General features: G+C 41.3%; 1 protein-coding gene across 3 annotated transcripts in view; it reads right to left on the bottom strand.

Moving 5' to 3' along the window:
- LOC144669960 (CUGBP Elav-like family member 4) overlaps positions 1 to 21600 on the bottom strand; it is a 728627-nt gene that overhangs the window by 34776 nt on the left and 672251 nt on the right. For all 3 annotated transcript variants that reach the window (XM_078532250.1, XM_078532252.1, XM_078532249.1), the window contains exons 10-11: positions 10361 to 10441; positions 5674 to 5817 (exon numbers count right to left, since the gene is read on the bottom strand). In XM_078532250.1, the coding sequence (XP_078388376.1) occupies positions 5674 to 5817; positions 10361 to 10441 (225 nt within the window). The remainder of the gene's footprint in view (positions 1 to 5673; positions 5818 to 10360; positions 10442 to 21600) is intronic.

The following is a 21600-nucleotide window of genomic DNA, read 5'->3' on the forward strand; positions in this document are numbered from 1 at the left end:
ATAACTTTGGCATGGACTCCTTCCATGTATGTAAATTTTTTTTTTTTCTTTATTTTTTCATGGGATGTGGGCGTCGCTGGCAAGGTCAAGGTCAGCATTTGTTGTCCATCCCTAATTGCCCTTGTACTGAGTGGCTTGCTAGGTCATTTCAGAGGGCATTTAAGAGTCACCCACATTGCTGTGGGTCTGGAGTCACATGTAGGCCAGACCGGGGAAGGATGGGAGATTTCCCTCCCTAAAGGACATTAGTGAACCAGATGGGTTTTGTTTTTTACCACAATCATGATCACCATTACTGGGACTGGCTTTCACCAGATTTATTATTTAAATATATTTAACTCTACCAGCTACTGTGGTGGGATTTGAACCCTATGTCCCCAAACCATTAGCATGGACCTCTAGATTACTCGCCCAGTTACATTACAACTGTACCACCATCACCCCTTACACCACACGATTATTCTGCTTTTGCTCCATCTCCTTTACTTAAGACAAAAGACTTATATTACATTCCCTCCAACCTTAAAGTCTTACTCCTCTGCCCCAATTATTTACAGACGCATAAAGGATAATAATGCTCAGGGAGGTTTACTTTTCCACAATCATGGTCTAGACCCACTTGATTGACAGGTTTCAGCGACACTATCCCAGATTGGCATCAATAATTTCAAAATAATTGTTCCTTGAGACTTTGGTCACTAAGAAAGGAAGCTAAGCGGCACTGCTATCTTGGAATTTGTACTTTAACATCTTAAAATGTACTAAGCGCTGATTAAGAAAAGAAACCTTTTTATTTTCAATTTTTTTTAGCACCAGAGTTAATTGCTCAGTTGTTTAGCTTGTCCGTTGATACCTGTTGCTACTTTTGAGTTGTCCACATTTACTCGATTAGACAGTAGATTAATAACTTGATAGGTGGCTTTTGTTGGCCGCAAGATGCACAACATTCTGAGGCAGCAATTTCCGCTGTTATCCTAGTATTTTCGCGGCTTTTGCCCGCATCAATGCGACGAGGAAGATTTCTATTTATATCGGGCCCCTCTTAAATGTCTCCAAGCATTTTACTTAGAATGAATTGTCTCAAAATTGCACAGCAAGTTCCCACACAATGGCAATGAGACAAATGCCAGATTTTTGGCGGTGGTGCTTCAAGGAGGACTGTTTGCCAGGGAGACCTCTCTGCTCCGAGTAACAGATATGTGACGGGGCCTCAATTTAAGATCTCATTCACATGACTGCCCCTCTGATCATACAACACTCTTGCAACATGACACTGGGCTAACAGTTTAGATTGCTAGTTCAAACCCTGAGGGGGTTAAATTTAACTTTGGCGCTTTCGTGTAAAACTTGTGATATCAAATATGTTTCTCGTTGTATATTCGATTTACCTTTGCATTAACGTGAATAAGAAGGAACATTAGGCGGGGTCCATAATGGGCAGCTAGCCCAATATTGCCCAAAGTTAAAATTAATCTCCGAAAGCGGAGTTAAACCCCACACATCATGGCCCAGATGGGAACTCTACCCAACCAAGTCAAGCTAACAGAGGATTGTTAGTGTTGCGAGATTGAGAACTTTCCATTTTGAATAATCCATGCCTGTGTCCAACCGTAAACTGGGAATATGCCTCAATTTCAGAAAAGCACAAACAACTGTAACAGACATTCTCCATTTTTCCCCATTGATTCTTTGACTGGTCAAGAAAGGGCCCCTCAGACATGTCTCAAATCGATTCACATGGAATGCATTGAAGTAAATAGCAGGATCCCAGCATGGAAGGCCATTGACAGATTTGGACGTGCTCCTTCACCGCAGAGTGCTTGTCAGGCTGAAGTCTCTGCTGGTTGTTTCCTGCTGTCTTGAACATCCACATGAATAGGCAAGCATGCTAAAGATGCAGGGGGACATTAATATCAGCAAGTTCTGTGAGTCGTCACCAGCTGAGGAACTGAGTTGCATGACCAAAGTCATTTCATTTATGACCCTTCAAGAAAATGGAAAAGATGGTGTGTTTATCTCAGCTGGAGTCAAACCCAGGTTCCGAAGGTTAAAATAGGCTACCGCAATGCAGTGTCCAGTTCATTTTACAGCCAAACTGTAAAGCAAATTATTCAGAAAGGGCAGAGTCCAAAGCACTGTTTCTACCTCAGGAAACCCTTGCTTGCCATCTTTTTTTGTGTAGAGACACATCTATCTTTTCTTTAGTTGTTAATTACTGCACTTACTAGTGAGTCCTCATGTGTACGCATTCGTACATTTGCCCGCAATTATCATTGCTGTTGGTCCTCAGGAGATCAATGCCAATCAAAGCTCTGAATCCTAATGTCTTCATGAAGAATAATGAGAACAGAAGAATACAATAAGGGGAGGCAGCGTGTGCCTTTCATATATTTACAATCTACCTTATCCTCTCCTTCCCTCAGCCTTTCCACCTAAAAATGTACAATCTTAAGACCCAACCTTGACTTTATGTGGAATTACATTTAGGGATGTTTAGGGCAGTTAGAATGAAAAAGAAAAGAACGAGTCACATTTATATAGTATTTTTCACGCCCACCTTATGTCTCAAAGCTTTACTACCAATGAAGCATTTTTTGAACTGCAGTCACTGCCTCAATGTAAAAAACACAGCGGCCAATATGTGCTCAACAAACCCCCACAAACAGCAATGTGATAATGATCAGATCATCTGTTTTCATCATGTTGATTGAGGGATAAATATTGGCCAGGATACCGGGGAGAACTCTGCTGCGCTTTTTCAAAATAGTGCCATAGAATCTTTTACATCCACCTAAGCAGGCAGATCTCATGTGAGAAACAGCACCTCTGACAGTAAAGCTCTCCCTCAGTATTGCACTGGAACATTAGCATTGATTTTTATGCTCAAGCCCTTGGAGCAGGACTTGAACCTGGAACCTTATGGTGTAGAGGCAACAGAGTTACCCACTGAGATGCAGACAACACAGCCAGTGCTGCCATTTAAATTGCATGGAATATACAACACACAAACAGTCCATTCAGCCCAAAGGATCCATGCTGGAGTTTATGCTACTACACAGAGCCTCTTCCTACCCTACTTCATCTGACCCCATCAGCATATCCTTCTACCAAGGCTGAACCACTGTTCCATGGCTTTTTCACCTCCTCTCCAACCTATTACGTGCCAGGCGAACTGCCCACCCATTCCTCCCTTTCACGCTCATTTGATCATATTTGTACAAGGGAAGTACCTTTTAATACCATTAGGCCATTCCGTTCCGTTAATAATTCCTGGATAATTTCACATTAAAGCTTCAGTGTAACTGTCCAGTTGCACCCACCTGTGAGGTATGTGAGTATTATCTCACAATGATGCAATCAAAGTGGCTTCTCCTAGTCTTCATCTCACTCCCACTTTATTCTTTATGGTCATGAGTACATTTCAGTGAGTTTCTATAGGCTTACATTTTAGTTTATTTAAAAAAAATACAGACAGCTACAATAAACTGTAATTTGATATAGGTGACATTGATACACCCCAGAGGTGCTCTACCAGTGGTGAAGGGGGTACATGCAACTTTCTTCAATGGATGACATATACCAGAAGGTTGAGAGTTTGATCTGTGCTGATTAGCTGAACTGCGCTATGGCAGGAGCTGCATGTACAAAAGTTGGCCTCAGTACCAGTAAGCTAGGAAGTGAGGGAGGTGTTACATCAAGTTACTTAGAGTCTACAACACAGAACCAGGCCATTCAATCCAACTAGTCATTTATGCTTCACACAAGCCTGTCTGTCCATGTCTCCCTAATGTGCTTATCTAGCTTCCCCTTAAATACATCAATACTATTCACCTCAACTACCCCTTGTTGTAGCAAGTTCCACATTCCCACCATTCTCTGGGGACAGAAGCTTCTCCTGAATGCCCCATTGGATCCATTACTAATGACCTGATATTGATGGCTGGTAGTTTTGCAAACTGACAATGACCATAAGCTTATGATCACTATCTAACTGGGGGGGGGCGGGGGGGGGAAATTAAGTCATGCATTTGAGCTTGTGTGATTCCCTGCTGGAACGTGTGCCTGTGCGGATTGGACCAGGCTGAACTGTGATGCCCTTCCCTAGCGAATAGCCCAATAAGCCTCACTAGCTCAAAGACAGTAACTTGCGTAAGTGACTGAAGAGCTGTGGGGAGCCCAAGGCGCTGTGCTCCACTGAGAACCTGAGGGTCAATACTGAATTAAAAATTATTTATAAAGATAAACCAGGCTTTGCTCTTATGTCACTAAAATCCCCAATAAAGAGTAACTTTTGAAATCCTTATGGACCATCCATATCATTCAAAAACTTTAGACTGATTCATTTATTTCTATAGCTGTTGAGCCTCACTCATGTTTCAGCTAGTTTAATGTTAAGTAGCTTATTGTGCTTCAGTTTATCCTGTATGCAATACCTATTCACACCTGGTACAGGTGATATACCAGCCTTGCAGATACACCCGGCTGTACCTCACACTGACTCTATCACAATTTCACAATTCATTGGCGTTATCGTTGTTGTTGATGCATAACACAATTTAAAATATGATAATTTTCATTTCATTAGCGTTAATTTTACAGTGGGGTCGGGGGGGCGGGAGGGAGATGAGGTGAGTTCGTGATTAGAACCTACAAATGGTATTGATGGATTCCGGGTTATACAGACACAGGAGACTATGGGTCAGCTATCAGTGTGAGAATCAGGACCACAGTTTTATAGACAGATCTATGAGCCCACTCTTTTCTCAAATGAGGGTCTGCAACAGCTGTGGAGCCTTGTAAAGCTGCACCTTATTACACATCTCAGTTCATTCGCTTAGAAAGAAATAGTGCCTTCCCATCCGAGCATCTATTGTTTTACTAATTCTGGAGTTAGGCCTCCATTGACCAACCTAGAAGCCCAATTTGTAAACTGATCACTTACTGTGTGAAAGAAAATTACCTTGCTGCTTGTTTGAACCTGTACTCCCTTGTCCTACGACTATTAATATTTTGGATTTACCTTTTCTTATACAGTATGTTATCTTCTACACCTCAATGAGACTCTGCCTTTTAACTCTCTCCCTCTGAGCCTTTGAGCCTTTCCAGTCTTGTACCTCAGTCCTCTGCTAATGTTAATCCCTGATTACATACAGAGACTACACTGACTGATGCTAACATAGCAACACATACAGCCTATATTTAATAAATCAACTGCAATTCTCTCACACTGTCAGGCAAGTTCTCCTAGATATTTCTTCTGGTGACCATACCAATCACAGAAATGTTCACAAAAGAAATGCACATTAATTTGAATATGAACAATTGTATTTCAAGGTTCAGATGACTTCTGATGCAAAGATCACGATCTTAAATGACACAGTATCTTGTCTATCTTCCTTGTTCACTTCTTTTGCTCTCTAAAATCCTGATTCTAGTTATCTTAATGCCTTCAATCCTCCTGATAAAGACTCCAGTTAAAGATGCCTTAGGAAATCCTGCAGGATCGCAAACATTAAAAAGTCTCAGGGCCTGGCTGTGCCCTGCATTGCTATTTTGGCCCCAGCAGGTTCAAACACAATCAACAGCCCAGCCCCAATTCCTATTACCCCTACCCAGCCCCTGCCGCCCACCCCCCTCCCCCCACCCCCCCAGTCAATAAAGGATTTCACTCACCGAAGCATTTACTTTGGTTGGTGGCACGGTCAACAAAGACTTTGGCAGAGATGACGTTGCCAAAAGGCATGAACATCTGCATGAGTTCAGCATCCCCAAACTCCTGCGGCAGATGGTAGATGAACAGATTGCAGCCCTCTGGTCCTGAAGGGAAACAAATAGCGCCATCAGATATTGACAGTATTCAAGTGCCAAAGCGCTCAGGATTAAACCATTTCACATCACTGCACATTGAAGAATACATAGGCAGAACAGTAATTACCAACATGCGTGCTTTTCAATGTGTACAGTTCATCAGACTGGAACCAAGGTGGGTGCCCCATGTCATAGTGATTTATCTCTGGATTAACCACTCTATTGTAACATCTTAGTTCATATCCATTTATAAATAGTGGATGGTATTATCTTCAGACAGATTAACTATGAGGGTACAGATGTTGCCAGTAAGCAAAAATTATGAGTATATGGGCCTAGCTAAAGCAAGGTGGTTTGGGCATCGTGGGATAGAATGTGTTGTTGCACCTAATGTGTCAACTGATGTTGATGTCCATGTAATGATGGTGAACTAATGGGTGTGTGAGGAATGATGGTGGCATAGTGGTAATGTCATTGGACAAATAATCCAATGGTCCAGGTTAATACTCTAGACAAACAAAAACAAAAATTGCTGGAAAAACTCAGCAGGTTTGACAGCATCTGTGGAGAGGAAGACAGAGTTAACGTTTCGAGTCCGAAATGCTCTGAGCACATGGGTTCAAATCCCATCATGGCAGCTGGTGAAATTTGATTAATTAATTAATAAATCTGCAATTGAGAAACTAGTCTCAGTAATGGTGACCGTGAAGCTATCATAGATTATGGTAACAACATATTTGGTTCATTAATCCTTACCTGGTCTGGCCTACATGTGACTTCGGACACACAGCAATATGGTTCACTCTTAACTGCCCTCTGAAATAGCCTAGCAAAGCCATTTAGTTCAAGGGCAATTAGGGATGGGCAACGAATCACAGTGCAGAAGAGGCTCTTCGGCCCATCGAGTCTGCACCGACACATGAGAAACACCTGACCTACCTACCTAATCCCATTCACCAGCACTTGGCCCGTAGCATTGAAATGCTGGCCTTAAAAGCGACACCCACATCCCACACTAGAATAAAAATCAAGAATGAGTAACCCAGACACCTGAACCAATAACCCAGAGAATATGAGTATGAATCCTACTCATGGTAGCTTGAGAAATCAAAATTAGCTAAAAAAAATTTATCAATATAAAGCTGGTGTCCACATAGTTGTTGGTTTGATAAAACAAACTGAACTGGTTCTTTGGGAAGGAAACGTGCTGTGCTTACCCAGTCTGGTTGGGTGTGACTCCACTCCCACACCAACATTATTGACTCTTAAATGGCCTCTGAATTGGACTGGCAAGCCACACATTGTATCAAATGTTTATAGAAGGCAGCCATCATCATCACCATCACTGTTTCAGGGCAACGAGGAACAGGCAATAAAGGTTGGTCTTGCCAGTGACACTCACATCCTGAGAATGAGTGAATCCTGCTTCTGAGTACCCTCTGGTTGCCTCTGGCTATACTGGCATAGATTTCCAAAGAGTACGTGGTTATGATCACTGCTAAAATGAAGTGGCCTGCTAGCCGTCTAGCTTCACAAATTAATAATGACCATTTTGTGCTTAACTGGTAGCTATACTCAGCAAAAATCAGTGTCTTCAGGAGAAAGATAGGAGGGAACTAATTTTATGATCCTAAAGAGAATTCATTATTTATTCTTTCCCCCTCAATTGAGATGGCAATGTCCATTTAAAATGAATCAGGAATGAAGTGTTGACTGGAACTCATTAAATCCCTGTTAATTTGCATGGCTACAGGAAAAGGGCAGGGCAGTGGGACTAACAGAGAGCCAGCATGGGCTCAATGGGCCAAATGGCCTCCTTCCATGCTATAAACAATCTTTGATTCTATGTTAATTTTATAGCTGGGGCTTATTCTACAATTATAACTTGCTTCCTACAGAATCAGTTCCTTATAATGGTGGGCGGAGACCTGTCTCTGAGTCTTTGCAAGGTTCTATTCTGCGTCTCGGAAATGGGATGGTGGTGAGGCGAGGGGTCAGGAGGAAATTTTTCAAATGGAGTGTAGAGGCTTCATGCATCATTACAACATTTCAGAAACAGTTCAGTCTTTTCACAACCATAACGGCAAGTGGCACAATCAAGAGAATTTGGGTAAATTGCTGAGTGGGTGAGACAGAGCGTTGCTGTGGTAAAGGGGTATCATCTGTTGCAGCGTGGGTCTATGTACCAGTCGGTGTCTACGCTCATTGAAAGTATCTTCTAAACTGGTAAAACAGGACTGGTTAACTCACACTTTCGGATGTCCATATACATCCACTGATAAACACGACTTTTAACAAGTTACTGTTAATGGTATGTTAAGTATATTGCTAAGATACACAGGTGAAGGGGATTGTTTAATTAGGTACTTAGAGCACTTATAAAGAAAGACTGCTGGAACACTGCGTTTCTAGGTAGGAAGCAGATATATGTAAAGCTGCATTCTGTGAATAAACCTATTATCAAGAAAAATATTAGTGTCTAATTTCATACTTCGCTGACTGGCTTGGGTTTGAGAAAGCAATTACAGTCAGCTCTACATTCCAGCCATTTTAAAGCGACATTGCCATTGTCATTTTGAAGGTACAAATGGAACTGATTAGGGCATCACATTAAAATAGCTGAATAGGTTATCAGTCACAGCACCCGTACCCATGATGATACGCAGCCATTCTGCCTCCATCTTGCAGCTGGAGAGATATGGGAACAGGCATAATTGGTCGAAAATGATTGGATGACAAGTGGATGAATGGAAAATCCTTGAATAGGGAACTCAAAGTAGTTCAATTTCCACAACGAACCAGCAATGTGGATGGTGAACTGCTAATGCAGTTCACAAACCATTAATATAATCCAGTCAACTCACAATTGTGATGGATACAACCTGCCCGGGATCTCTAGTGATTCATTTTTAAGTTGAACTGATAGATGGGCCTAAAATAATACCAAAAGGCCATGGTCATGACAAGTGGACCTGATTGGATTACACGTGAAGGATGAGTTATAGTCACTTCATGAGTGGTGGTATTTGTCATGTCATATGACATATATACTTATAGATTTTCTACTAAAAAATGTTCACAATACAAGAAAATCTCTCAAATTTTGCTTATCATGCCACTTTAAGAATGTGTCAATAGAAACAGAGTTTCCATTTCTGCTGGGGTTTAACCACCTTTACTTCATGTAAATCAGAGGCTGTTTCTCTCAAGCCAAGATGCTCACAGGCACTTTTAAATTCCCAATTTTCACGAAAACGTGCTTTATGTCAAATAATGATGTTTAATCCACTGACTAGAAATCTGAATTGAACTTCTAAAAACAGAGACTTTTTAAGCGCAGAGACTAAAGGTGACTTGAGCTTGCAGCTAAAGACTACTACCCCAATTTGCATCACTGTGCATTACACATTCCAATCCATTTGGATGGAGACAGCATGTCTGCAAAGACCCATCAAGGACAATGACTTGGGGATTATGAGTGAACCATGTATCCTGTCCCCAGTAGCAAAGCGCCAAGGCAATCAACTGAGGTATTCAACTGGTGGAGATGACCCATTAAGTCTAATTGCTTGGACAATAGGACCCTAGCCAAGAGAGGATCCCTAGACATGAACTCATCAAGCTATAATAGGAATGCCTTAAACACAATCACTTAAACAATAGAGCCCTCGTTGTGAGAGGGGGATTTCCTGACATGAACTGATTAAAGTTGCAAGGAGAATACACTAGTGATGACCATGTTTGAATCACTGGGTGATGTTCATGTGACAGGTCCACCCATTGTGTGTTTAAGCTTTTACTTTCCCTGTAGTAAGAGGACAAATAGCGGAGACACTGATGAGAGAAGACCCAAGTGGGGCTGCTCCTTCCTCCCTCTCTCTCCAACCTACCTTGCAAGATTTGAACCCTGTTTGCTGACCATGACCAGCTACAGACGTCCTTGCTGCTGACAGAGACTTTGTAAAAGAATTTAACATAGCGAATCAGCTGTCTACATCTTTAAATTGGAAGCATCGGGATCACTGAAGGAAAGTTGCGATACCACTGGATTCAGTCTGAAGCCAGCCGCATTCCCAAACTACAGACTGTATGTTCCTTTTATTTAATTTGACCAACCTATCCTTCCCCACTCTGTAATCTATTTGTATACGTGTGACCTTCAAGAGTGTGTGTGTGTGTGACAATTGGAGTGTATTTTATTATTTTCCTTAAATCAGCTTAAGTATAATAACACTCACCTCTTTCTTTGTTAAACTCAAGAAAACCTGTCTGACTGGTTCTGTTACGATCACATCATGTGAAAAGTTATGTACTCACTAAATTGGCAAGTGTATCCTTTTCAAAGCACAAAACGTTGTTGCAGTCAAACACAGAAAGGGAAAAGAGGGGAACCATTTGACCCCTCCTCACTTGATTGTAACACAATAAACACACACCTTTGCTGACTAAAATCATGCATTGCGTCTTCCTTTTGTAGGGTACTTTGAACAATGCTGTTTCAAAAGCGGCAAGGACATTGAAGTAAAATTAAGCAAAGACTCTTTTGTCTTACCTTCTCTTTGCTGCTGAGGAATTATGGGGGGTTGCTGTGGGAACGCCTGACTAATAGGAGCATAGGCTGCTGGATAGGCCGCTATTGGGTTGCAAAAAGGAGAAGACAGTCTTGTGAATTATTAAATTCCTTCAGCATATTCAAACAGTGTAAACAATCAGCTCAAAGAGCAGGACAGGAAATTCCAAGACTATTGACACATAACACGGTACTTTAGAGTGAAGCCAGGGATATCCTGTTATTAGAAAATGAAGCTCAATCGTACGGACAAGAATGTTTGGTTCAATAACAATAATACCGCATCCCAAATCCTGTCTCAATTAGAAAAGCCTGCGGCCTTCAGAGACCAAATATTTTCCTTTCATTGCTTACTTTTGCTCCCATTAGGCAGGCTATATTGTCAAAACGATGCTACATTTTGAAATTAAATTTAGGAGTTCAGGGTTATTGACTGTGCTCCAATGGGCCTGACAGTGTGCACAAGGTCCTGTGACTGTTATTTAAGAAGTTTTTTTTTGTTTTGGGGACTGTTGTGACCACCCTCTCCCCACTCCAAAGTTCGGCCATATCAGAATGGACAGGAGTTATTATTATTTCAAAGCTGTGTGGCAGTGTTGGCTACACATATGGCACAATACCACTTCATGCCCACAGTTGCCCACCAGGCTGACTCACAATCTCAACCACAGAGACAGGTAAAAGGACAGAAGACAGACAGCTTCCTGGAGGGAGGGAGGGAAACTCAACGGGAATGTGATTGACCTCCACACAATCCCCCACGCCCACAGGTCACTCTCATGCATCAACCCCCAACCCCTCAACTGAGACAAGAGTAACACTGACAGAGGCCTGGGTGCAGGTTACCTGGCTGCACTCTCAATTGGGGAATGGAGCATAGAGCAGGAGAACCTAAACAAGGGGAGAAAAGGAAAGAATTATTTGATATTGCAGTTCATTTTTTTTTCTTATTGGCAGGAACTGTTGTAATTTATCTACTTACTAAGAAAAAACAGGATTCTTAATGCTGAAGGCCAATCCCACGCTCACACCATGAGCACAGGCCAGAGCGAGGGTTAACTTGATTATCCCTTCCATACCTCCAGTGAATGTTGAGAGTGCAAGACAGGGAATTAACCCTTTAGTTTCCCCACATATAATCGCACACCAATTGTTTAAGATCAGGAAAGTACCAAGGTCAAATAAGAGGCAATTTGACTGAGAGCGAGGCCATTCAGGGGTGATGTCAGGAGGCACTTCTTCACAAAAAAGATAGTAGAAACCTAGGACTCTGTCCCTGAAAAGCTGTTGAGACTGGGGATCAATTGAAAATTTCAAAATTGAGTATGAGAGATTTTCATTAGGGAAGGGTTTAAAGGTTTATGGAACCCTGCATGTAGACAAGAGGTTGCGATACAGTTCGCAGCAATCTAATTGAAGGCTTGAGGGGCTGAATGGTCTACTCCTGTGCTTCCTAAAAGACTTGGGACATTTTTTTCCCACATGATAAAAATTCAAGATGCTGTTAGTGTCGTTGTTCATTTCTGACTGAAAATTAAATTTGTGTGTGGATTGACAGGCTGACAGCAGGCTGCTGTCAGACCAGGAATTTTTAATTTCTATTTATTTCTTTGAAAAATAAGTTGTGGCATGATGCCCGGTCAATGCCACTTCTGCCACATAATTAGTCAGCACAGAGTTCCAACTCCCCCTGGCTCAAGGCAGTGAAGGTGTCAAATGGACTCGCAATGCAACAGACTGCTTTGGTTCCAGTGCACTTTTCTTTATTGCTGTGATGGGACATGTTTTCAGGGAGTGGGGGGGGGAAGGAGCATTTTTTATTCATTTCATTCTAAATAAAAATAATTAGGGAATTGAATCTCCAACCCAGCCAGTCATCACCCCTCTGGTTCAGTTGGAATGACTGACACAGACTGGAGGTGGTCATGTCAAGCGCTGCATGGGGATCTGGGTTGGATGAAGTATGCACAGAAGTGAGCCTACAATCTGTTCAGCACACCTGTCGGACAATGCCAGTCCTCGCTGCCTCAACCTAAACTCTGACTTTGCTTCTCATTAAAGTAGATTTTTCTTGACTATTCCTCTTTTTTATTTGCTGTCCCCCTTTTGCACCCTTTCTCTCCAGCGATCCTTCAGCAATGCGCTGAGTAATATATCAGATGCACAGCCATTTGACCTAACTGATCCAAGCCAGTGTGTCCCACACAAGATTCCGCCCATCCATCTTCATCCAACCCTATCAGAAAATCCTTCCATTCATTTCTTCCTATCTAGTATCCATGCTATTTGCCTCAGGCATTCCCTGTGGTAGTAAGTATTTTTGCTGTTTCAATGTTACAGTTCCAGAGGGGCATGAGGAGCACTCATCCAGTTTCTCAGTTCTTCATGTGTGAGCCTATGGGATGAGCCAGCTATTTAAGCCTGGGCTGCTTGTGAAGGGGGCTGGATCCAATGTTAAACTAAATTCTGCACCTCTTGTGCACCAGTGCACTTTCTAACAGAGTCATTAGATAACGATAGGGAGTGGAAACTCAGACTGGTTTTCCCCCACTCTCCTACTGCCAAGGCCCTTGAGGACACTTGGGATGAGCTGACTGCTGCTGTTGAGGTCAAGATGGAGATGGTAGCCACGTGATAAGTTCACTGGTCTGGTAAGGCAAAGGCCCAAGCTAATGCTCTGGGGCCATGGGTTCAAATCTCATCCTGGCAGCTGGTGGAAGCTAAATTCAATTAATAAATCTGGAATATAAAGCTAGTCTTAGTAATGGTGACCATGCCAACTATCATTGAACGCTGTTTAGAAACCCATCTAGTTCATGATTGCCCTTTAGGGAAGGAAATCTGCCAGGGTCTACAAACTGAAGAAAAGCCATCAGGGAAGTTTTGCTGTATGCATTATTATAATGATGGGTCCTCCCAAAATTTCTGGGGACAGGTTAGATGTTTATGTTTAAGGCAATCAGGCAAAGTCACCATGGTTTAGTGTAAGGGAAATCATATTTAACCAATGTATTGGAGTTCTTTAAAAGGGTCACATGTGCTATGGATAAAGGGGAACAAATGGATGTACTTAGATTTCCAAAGACATTAGATTGGTGCCACATCAAAGGTTATTGTAGAAAATAAAAGCTCATGGTGTAGGGGTGTCAGAGAGATATAATAATTCTCATAGTGTTATTGGAATTTATTGCAAAATAGAATAATAGTGGGATGTGTGTGTGTGTATGTATGGTTTAATTGAATTAGAGGCAGCTAGTCTGGGTGCTTTGATTTAAGAACAGAAGTTAGGTTTGAAATGTTAATTAGGTAAACATGGCAAAGTTTTAGAACGTGAAAGGGAATATTTGCATTTTTAAACAACCTATAATGGCTTGAATTCAAAGGAGGGGGTGTAATGTTTACCTCGCCGGCAGAAGTAGTAAGAAATAGTGTGTTTACTTATTTTTCCCAAAGATTACTGGTGGAATTGGTACTATGATAGATTTTTTTACTAGTGGAGAGGTAAAGTTCAAAAGACATTATGATGAAACAATGGGAATTTGCATTCAAAAAGGAAAATGTGTATAAAGGAGAGAAGCCTGTTTGTAACGGGGGCAGTTTAAGATCCAACAAGTGTGAAAAGCCTGCAACCTGTAAGTACCAAACTGCTGCCTCCAGGAACTCACTTTGAATCCAACTGTTCAGGGTGTCGTTTACTTTGCCTGGGTCTCTTAAAATCTATGTGTCTTAATGTTGCCTTAACAAAAGTGTAACTGGGAGTTAAATTAATTAGGGGATTTAGAAGTTATTATAGCAATAATTTGTAGACATACGTGTGTGCTTATAATCTTTTTTTTTAATAATAAATGTTTAATTTAGCTTTATAAAAACCTCTTAAGGCTCAGTGGTCTTATTACTAAATTCAAAGTCCACATCTCGAAACTTACAAATTGAAAATTAGTTGTGACAATTGTTTCAAGTCTCCCTCTGGGATTTGAACAGCTCAGCATTTACCATCTGCTGTGTCATAACAGAAATTGAGGCTCTTTGCGGGGTATATTTGAAATCCCTTAACTGGTTTGGAGTTGGTGAATCTTAAGGTTAAGCACTTTGCTTAACAAGAAGCACTTTGAATTCAGGAGTTGGTGCGAGGTATTTTTTAAGTGGTGAGATTGCAATATGGCTTTGGCACTTGCTCAGACTTGTCTGGGAGTTGAAGTTATAACTTTGGTTGGTTTACAAAAGGTAAATAGAGCTAAGTTAATGGAATTGGCAGATAAATTACAATTAGGGTTACCTGCAGGGGTTAAGAAAGCAAATATAATTGATGATATAGCACAGCATTTAAAGTTGGAAATGATACCTGTGTCACGGTTGGAGGTAGTGAGACTTCAGTCAGAAATGAAGAAGCTTAAACTTGAACAAGTTTGAAAAAAACTTGAGCTAGAGGCAGTAGATAAAGGAAAAGAAAGAGCATTTCAAAGGGAACAGGCAGAAAGGCAGGAGAGAAAAAGAGAGACAAGAAAGGGAAATAGAGATGGTGAGGTTAGAAAGGGGGGAAAGAGAAAAAGAGAGAGAGAATTCGAGCTTAAAATACAGGCAATTAAAACAGAGACACCAGTAGATGAGGAAGGACTTATCTCCAGAGTAGAACCCAGTGGGGAGATGTTTAAATTTGTACAAGCTCTTCCAAAGTTTGAGGAAGGAGATGTTGAAGCATTATTTATTTCATTTGAGAAGATAGCCAAACAGATGAAATGGCCACAGGAAAACTGGACATTGTTGTTACAATCCAGGTTGATGGGTAGAACACATGACGTTTCACTGTCAGAAGATATATCGGTGAACTATAATGTGGTAAAAAAAAGGCTATTTTGAGTGCATATCAGTATCCTGAGGCATACAGGCAGAAATTTAGGAATATGAGAAAACAGCCTGGGCAAACTTATATTGAGTTTGAAAGAGTAAAACAAAATAATTTTGACCGGTGGATACGGGCATTAAAGATAGAGACAACATATGCAACTCTTAGGTAAATCTTTTGGAAGAATTTAAAGATTCAATTCCTTCGGTAGTGAGAACTCACGTGGAGGAACAGAGGGTTGAATCTGTAAGGTAAGCAGCAGAGATAGCTGATGATTAGGAGTTAGTTCATAGAACTAAATCTTCCTCCGTCACCCTTTCAAATCGGAAAAGGAAAGAAAGTGGAAGGTGAAAGGAAGGTGGGTAGTCAGGGAAGAGGAGTAGGTGGAAATTCGCAGGAAGTTTTCTCTCAGAATAAAAAGGAAAGCGCTGAGGGTAGAAGTGACATTGGAAAATTGAGGTGTTTTCATTATAATGAAGTTGGGCACACAAAGTCAGTGTGCTGGAAATTGCAGGGAAAATCTGTTGGAATTATAGGGGTGCAGAAAAGTTCTGGAAGTAAAAGTACTGCAGATTCTGAGGCTCAGGCACAGGAGAAACCAGTGGTTTGTGTCCAGGTAAAACAGGAAGAATCAGTGATAGGTGAAGGAGTGGGAATGTGTTCACAATTTACCCTAGAGAATTCTAAGGAGCAGGTTACAGAGATGTTTAAAGATTTTGTATGTGAAGGGAAAGTCTTTCCATGTGTACAGGGTGAAGTAGATAAAGATCTTAAAATTTTAAGAAACACAAGGGCTAGCCAATCCTTAATGTTGTGGGATAGTGATATTTGCTGTTCAGAGGGAGTGTTGCAGGAACAGGTGATAACAAGTGGGGTTCATGGAGATGCTAAACCTATTCCCTTGTGGAAGGTAAATTTAGAGAGTAAGTGGAAACAGGTGAAGTGACTGTTGGAGTGGTGAAAAATTGCTCATTGCAGGAGTTCAATTTATCTTGGGTAATGATATAGCTGGATCACAAATGTGGGTGATGCCTCTCGTAGTTGAACAATCTGTAGAGGTGTCTTTAACAGAAGTGTTGCAGAGAGAGCATCCTGGATTATTTCCAGATTGAGTGATAACAAGATCACAGGCTCATAGGTTGAAACAGGAAGAACAGGAAGTTCAAAGGCATGGAGGAGGTGTGGAAATCCAGTTAGCTGACACTGTGTTTGATAACATTGTTCAGGAAGAATGATTGGAAAACAATTCAGCCGAAGTGTTTAACCCTAGGAGGTTAGTGGAGTTACAAAAAAAAGGATTTGCAAATACAACATTTATGTCAAAAAAGTTTACTCAGAAACAGAGGCAAAATGCATTCCAGCATGTTATTACCTTAAGGGTAATGTTTTAACGAGAAAATGGAGGCCGTATCATGTTTCAGCAAATGAAAGCTGGAGGGAGGTACATCAGAAATACAATTTGGATATAGAATTAAGAGTCTGAGGATAGCTCATGAAACTCCAATGGGGGAACATTTAGGATTTAGAAATACACAGGCAAAAATACAAAAACATATTTTTTGGCCTGGATTGCGTAAGGATGTAGTCAAATTCTACATAACATGTCACACATGTCAGGTGATAGGGAAACCACAAGCAGTGATTAAGCTGGCACCTTCAATTCCCATTCCAGCATTTGAAGAACCTTTTATTAGGGTCATGATTCATTGTGTAGGACCCCTCCCTAAGACTAAAAGTGAAAATCAGTATTTACTGACCATAATGGATGTGTCTACCAGGTTTCTTGAAGTGATACCTTTGAGAAATATTACAACAAAGAAGGTTGTGGAAGAGTTAACTAAAAAATTTTTTTTACAAGATAGGGTATACCTAAGGAAATAGAATCAGATCAGGGTTCAAATTTTATGTCACAGCTGTTTAAGGAAGCAATGAACAGTTTGGGGATGATAAAATTTAAGTCAACAGCTTATCATCCTGAGTCACAAGGGGCTTTGGAAAGATAGCATCAAACTCTAAAAACTATGATGAGAGTATACAGTCAGGATTATCCACAGGTTTGGGATAGGTAAATTCCATTCTTGTTATTTGCTATAGGGATGTTCCTAATGCATTGACTGCTTTTAGTCCTTTCGAACTAGTCTATCGTCATGAGGTAAGGGGAGCACTGAAATTGATTTATGAGAAATTGGTGGGTCAAAATGCAGAAACTACTCTTCTGGATTACGTATCAAATTTCAGAGAGGGATTAGATAGAGTGTGTAGGTCGGCTAGGGAACATTTAAAGGTATCATAGCAAGTGATGAAAGTGAAGCAGACAGGAAAGCGGCAGCTTGGAGAGAAAGTACCAGTTCTGTTACCAGTACTGGGTGACTCATTAAAGGCAAGGCTTAGTGGGCCTTACAGGATTCAAAAGAAACCGAGTGAAGTAAATTACTTAATAAATATTCCAGATAGAATAAAGAAGCAGAGGGCGTGTCATGTAAATATGTCTAAGAAGTAATTTGACAGGGAAGAGGACCAAAAGGAAGTGTTAGTGGTGGTAGATAATGAGAAATATGTAGAAATGCAGAATTCTGAAATTGATTTTCCTCTAATCAAATTGGATAATGAGGGGGTACTTGAAAATTTAAATGTAGTATTGAATTCCATTCCAGACAAGTGTCAAAGTGATTTGGAAAAGCTATTACAGTCACACAAAGCTATTTGTGGAAATAAGTTGAGCAGGGGGGACAGATTTAGCTATACATCATGTGTCCGTAGAAGTTTCATCTTTGGTAAGGCAACATCCTAATAGTTTAAATCCAGCAAAATTATCACAAGTACAGAAAGAAATTGACTTCATGCTTCGAAATGATATAATTGAGAATAGTTGCAGTAACTGGAGTTCACCTGTTGTACTGGTACCGAAATCGGAAGTGGAAGCAGAGTCTTTGAATATTTTTAAGGTAAAGCTAGATAGATTCTTGATTAACAAGGGAGTGAAAGGTTATCGGGGCAGACGGGAGGTTAGAATCAGATCAGCCATGATCTTATTGAAAGTTGGAGCAGGCTTGAAGGGCTGAGTGTCTTACTCCTGCTCCTAGTTCATAGGTTTGTACGTTCGTATGGATGATTTAATGATGACAGTACAGGGATTGACGGGGGAATGGGGTCACAAAGGGGTCAAAAACAAGGGGTGGACCCAGGTTTCAGCAGCTATTCTGGATTCTGCCCCTGTTGTTCTAGGTTGAAGTTCTCAGCCACTGTAATGTAATTTACAATGGCCAAACCACTTGTTTTGCCCTGGACTTTTCTAAAATTAAGGTTTAATCTCCTGGGCTTTGCTGTGAGCAAATCGGGGGCAAAAAATTAAGGGAGTATGAAAAAAGAATACTTTGTTTTCTTCATTTTCTTTGAACACTTTTAGTTTTAGTTAAAAGAAACATAAGAGAGGAGGGGGATATTTGGTTGACCAGCAATCCATTCGGGTAATGGAGTCTATTCACTTACCAGTTAGTGTGAGGAGGCAGGGCAACACACAATTATTGATGTGTTAGCAGGTCAATGGTGGGAGTGTGGGGGACGGGTGCTTGGAAGCAGGAGATCATGTGATGAAACCATTAGGAATATACTGAGTCAGAGTTGGCAACACGCACACAGTTGAAATGAGGGATGCTAAAGGTTTGTGAGCGAGTCCCTGGGTCTGGTGAGCTCCAGCATTACTCGGACTGGGAAGGGCAGTTTGACAATCTAAAGGGTTTTGACATTGCTTGCAGGGGTGAACAATTCCATTGCCCAAACTGTCGCTAGTTGGACTCATGTGTTTGCAACAAACCGTGTGGGTACTCATCCTAGATCCCAGGGTCAGACACCAGGTCAGAGGTAGGGTCAGGGATGGGGTCAGGGGTCATTTTCAATTAGGCCTCTGATCTTCCCTCCACTCTCCCCACCACAACCCTGCTAGAATTTCCGGGCATACTTTTCTGGTGGATAGTTAGTGCACTATTAGCAATTCTCCAATGGCAAACGTCAAATGATAGCAAAGAGCCCTTTAAGAGTTAGCTCTACTGTGTTCTATACTATTAGTCAAATGTCAGAACATTCTGGAAATTAAGGGCTCCGATTCCAGGGATTAAACAGTCTCATCTTCATGGTTGGATCAAATATCTTAGATTGCTTTCCTCCCCCACCGTTATCCCTGCGGGTAATAGTTGAAGACAAAATTGGCTGATATGCAGTTCAAGTGATGAAATAGTTTTCAAATAGTTGTTGGGTAGTACAGACCTTGAGTATTGCTGACAAAAGACAAATGTTGTCAAAGTTTTTCACGTTGCACTTATCAGCACAATTTGTAAGAATATCAAATGTACAGGGGACAACAATTTACACTTCTTGAGAAGAGAGTGCTGATTGATTGGCAAGTGTACTCTATAAATTGTTGTTCCTTTTACATTTGATATTCTTGCAAATTGTACTGATGTGTGCAAGATGAAAAGCTTCCACAATGTGTTTCTTTTTCAGCAATACTGACGTAGTTTTCATCGTTCCATGTTGCCTTGTTCACTCAGGACCAGGCAGTCAGCGAGGGAACAAAAGAATACTGCCTACCAACATCGTAAAGACATAGATCCTGCTCTGTCCGAAATTATACATCGAACTGCATTCAAATGTTGGGGACCTGATAATTGCTACACCAAGAACTTCAGAGGATGAAGTGATTATTGCCCCCAGTCAGAATGAACAACACAATGTGAATAGCATTCTGGAGTACATTCTGGAGTACTTCACAATGAGAGAGAATCTCGTTCTACCTGCAGTACAGGACAGACTATAGGAATCACTGCAAACTCCACCTCTCCTTATTTAAGGGTGATTATCTCCTCCCTTGATCAGTTCCAAAAAACTCAATTACAAATACAGCTGGCTTCCTCCAATGATGCATGTGATGAGTGGACTGCCCAGCATGGGCCAGTTAGGGCCCAGACTCGAGGTAGTAGCTGTAATACAAAGTGGACATGGTAGCCGCTGAGCCAGGGAGGTTCACAAAGTCAGTCAGGGTCGATGCCCCCGGTTTGTCAATCCAGTACACCTGGACATTACACCTGAGTGCAAACCCACTGAGGACAGGATCTTTGATGCTCCTGATTGAAGGTTTTGTCAATGCTCACTGCTTGGCCTTACACATGGGGCGGAATTTTACAACAGTGGGATTTTACGGTCCTGCCGAAGTCAATGGATTTTTAAAGGCTCACTGCATTTTACAGCCCCTCCCCCGCTGCGATGGGGCTGTAAAATTCAGCCCATGAAGATTGGCCACACATGGAGAAGTTATGGGAGGTTAGTGGGTGCCCAAGAAACATCGGCATCATCAGTGGCTTCAGGAGAAGAGGTGAATAAATTGGAGTGAAATATATGTTACAATGGCACCTGAAGAAAGATCTAACAAGACCAGATGCCATATCTAATTCAACTTGAGGCAGAATTTCATGCTATTGCCTGAGTTTTAGTGATATTTTTTAAATAGATAAGCAGTGATTTAGGGGTCAAATTTTGTGTGGTAATATTCCTCTGAAGTGCCTTGGGTCATTTCACTAGGTTAAAGAACGACATAAATACAATTTTTGGTGTGTTGTGAATGATTCATATTATTGTGCTACAATAAGCATTTACTGGCCAACTATTTTTTTTGAAAGGTAAGATGATATGGCAAAACAGTTTGATTGCCGGCAACTACCCTTCATGGGATTATCTCTAGCTTCACCAGCTGATCCGGTGCAGTTAATCACGTCCTGTTATAGAACTTGCCCCATTTGGAAATTCGTGGGGGGATCTTGGGACAAATTCTATAGCGAGGTCCGCCACAATACCCTCCAGGCCATGAGGCAGAATAGTGAACACACTCACCCCACATTTTGTTTTGGATGTATTTATGTAACATTCAGCTCCCTGCTCCCATTCATTTTGGCCTCACTCAAGCTGTTGATGCTAACTGGGCTTCTGATTTAGGATTTATCCACCCAATGAGCTAACAAAATATGGAGCAGCCATTTTCCAGTCTCCAAGTCCAATGCCATTGGTACAGGGCAAAAACTAGAGAATAAAGACATTTCGAGAGTTGATCTTCCCGGCTCTTCATTTCAGTGCATTGGAGAGTTAAGGAAAATCTTCCAGGGAGGGGAGCATGCCTGGTAGGCAGTCTGACAAATTTACCACACAAAAATCATCAACACACTGTGGCATTTGCCTGAACTGACTCCATGATAAGTCCGGATTTAGTTGTAACCATTAACAGTGCACAGCATTTCAGAACGAGATGAAGCGGACAGGAGCTAATCCCCCATCACATCTCACAGAGGGTAGTTGAAATCTAGAACTCTCTCCCCAAAAGTGCTGAGGATTA

The sequence above is a fragment of the Cetorhinus maximus genome, chromosome 30, assembly GCF_964194155.1.
Source record: "Cetorhinus maximus chromosome 30, sCetMax3.hap1.1, whole genome shotgun sequence".
NCBI lineage: Eukaryota > Metazoa > Chordata > Chondrichthyes > Lamniformes > Cetorhinidae > Cetorhinus > Cetorhinus maximus.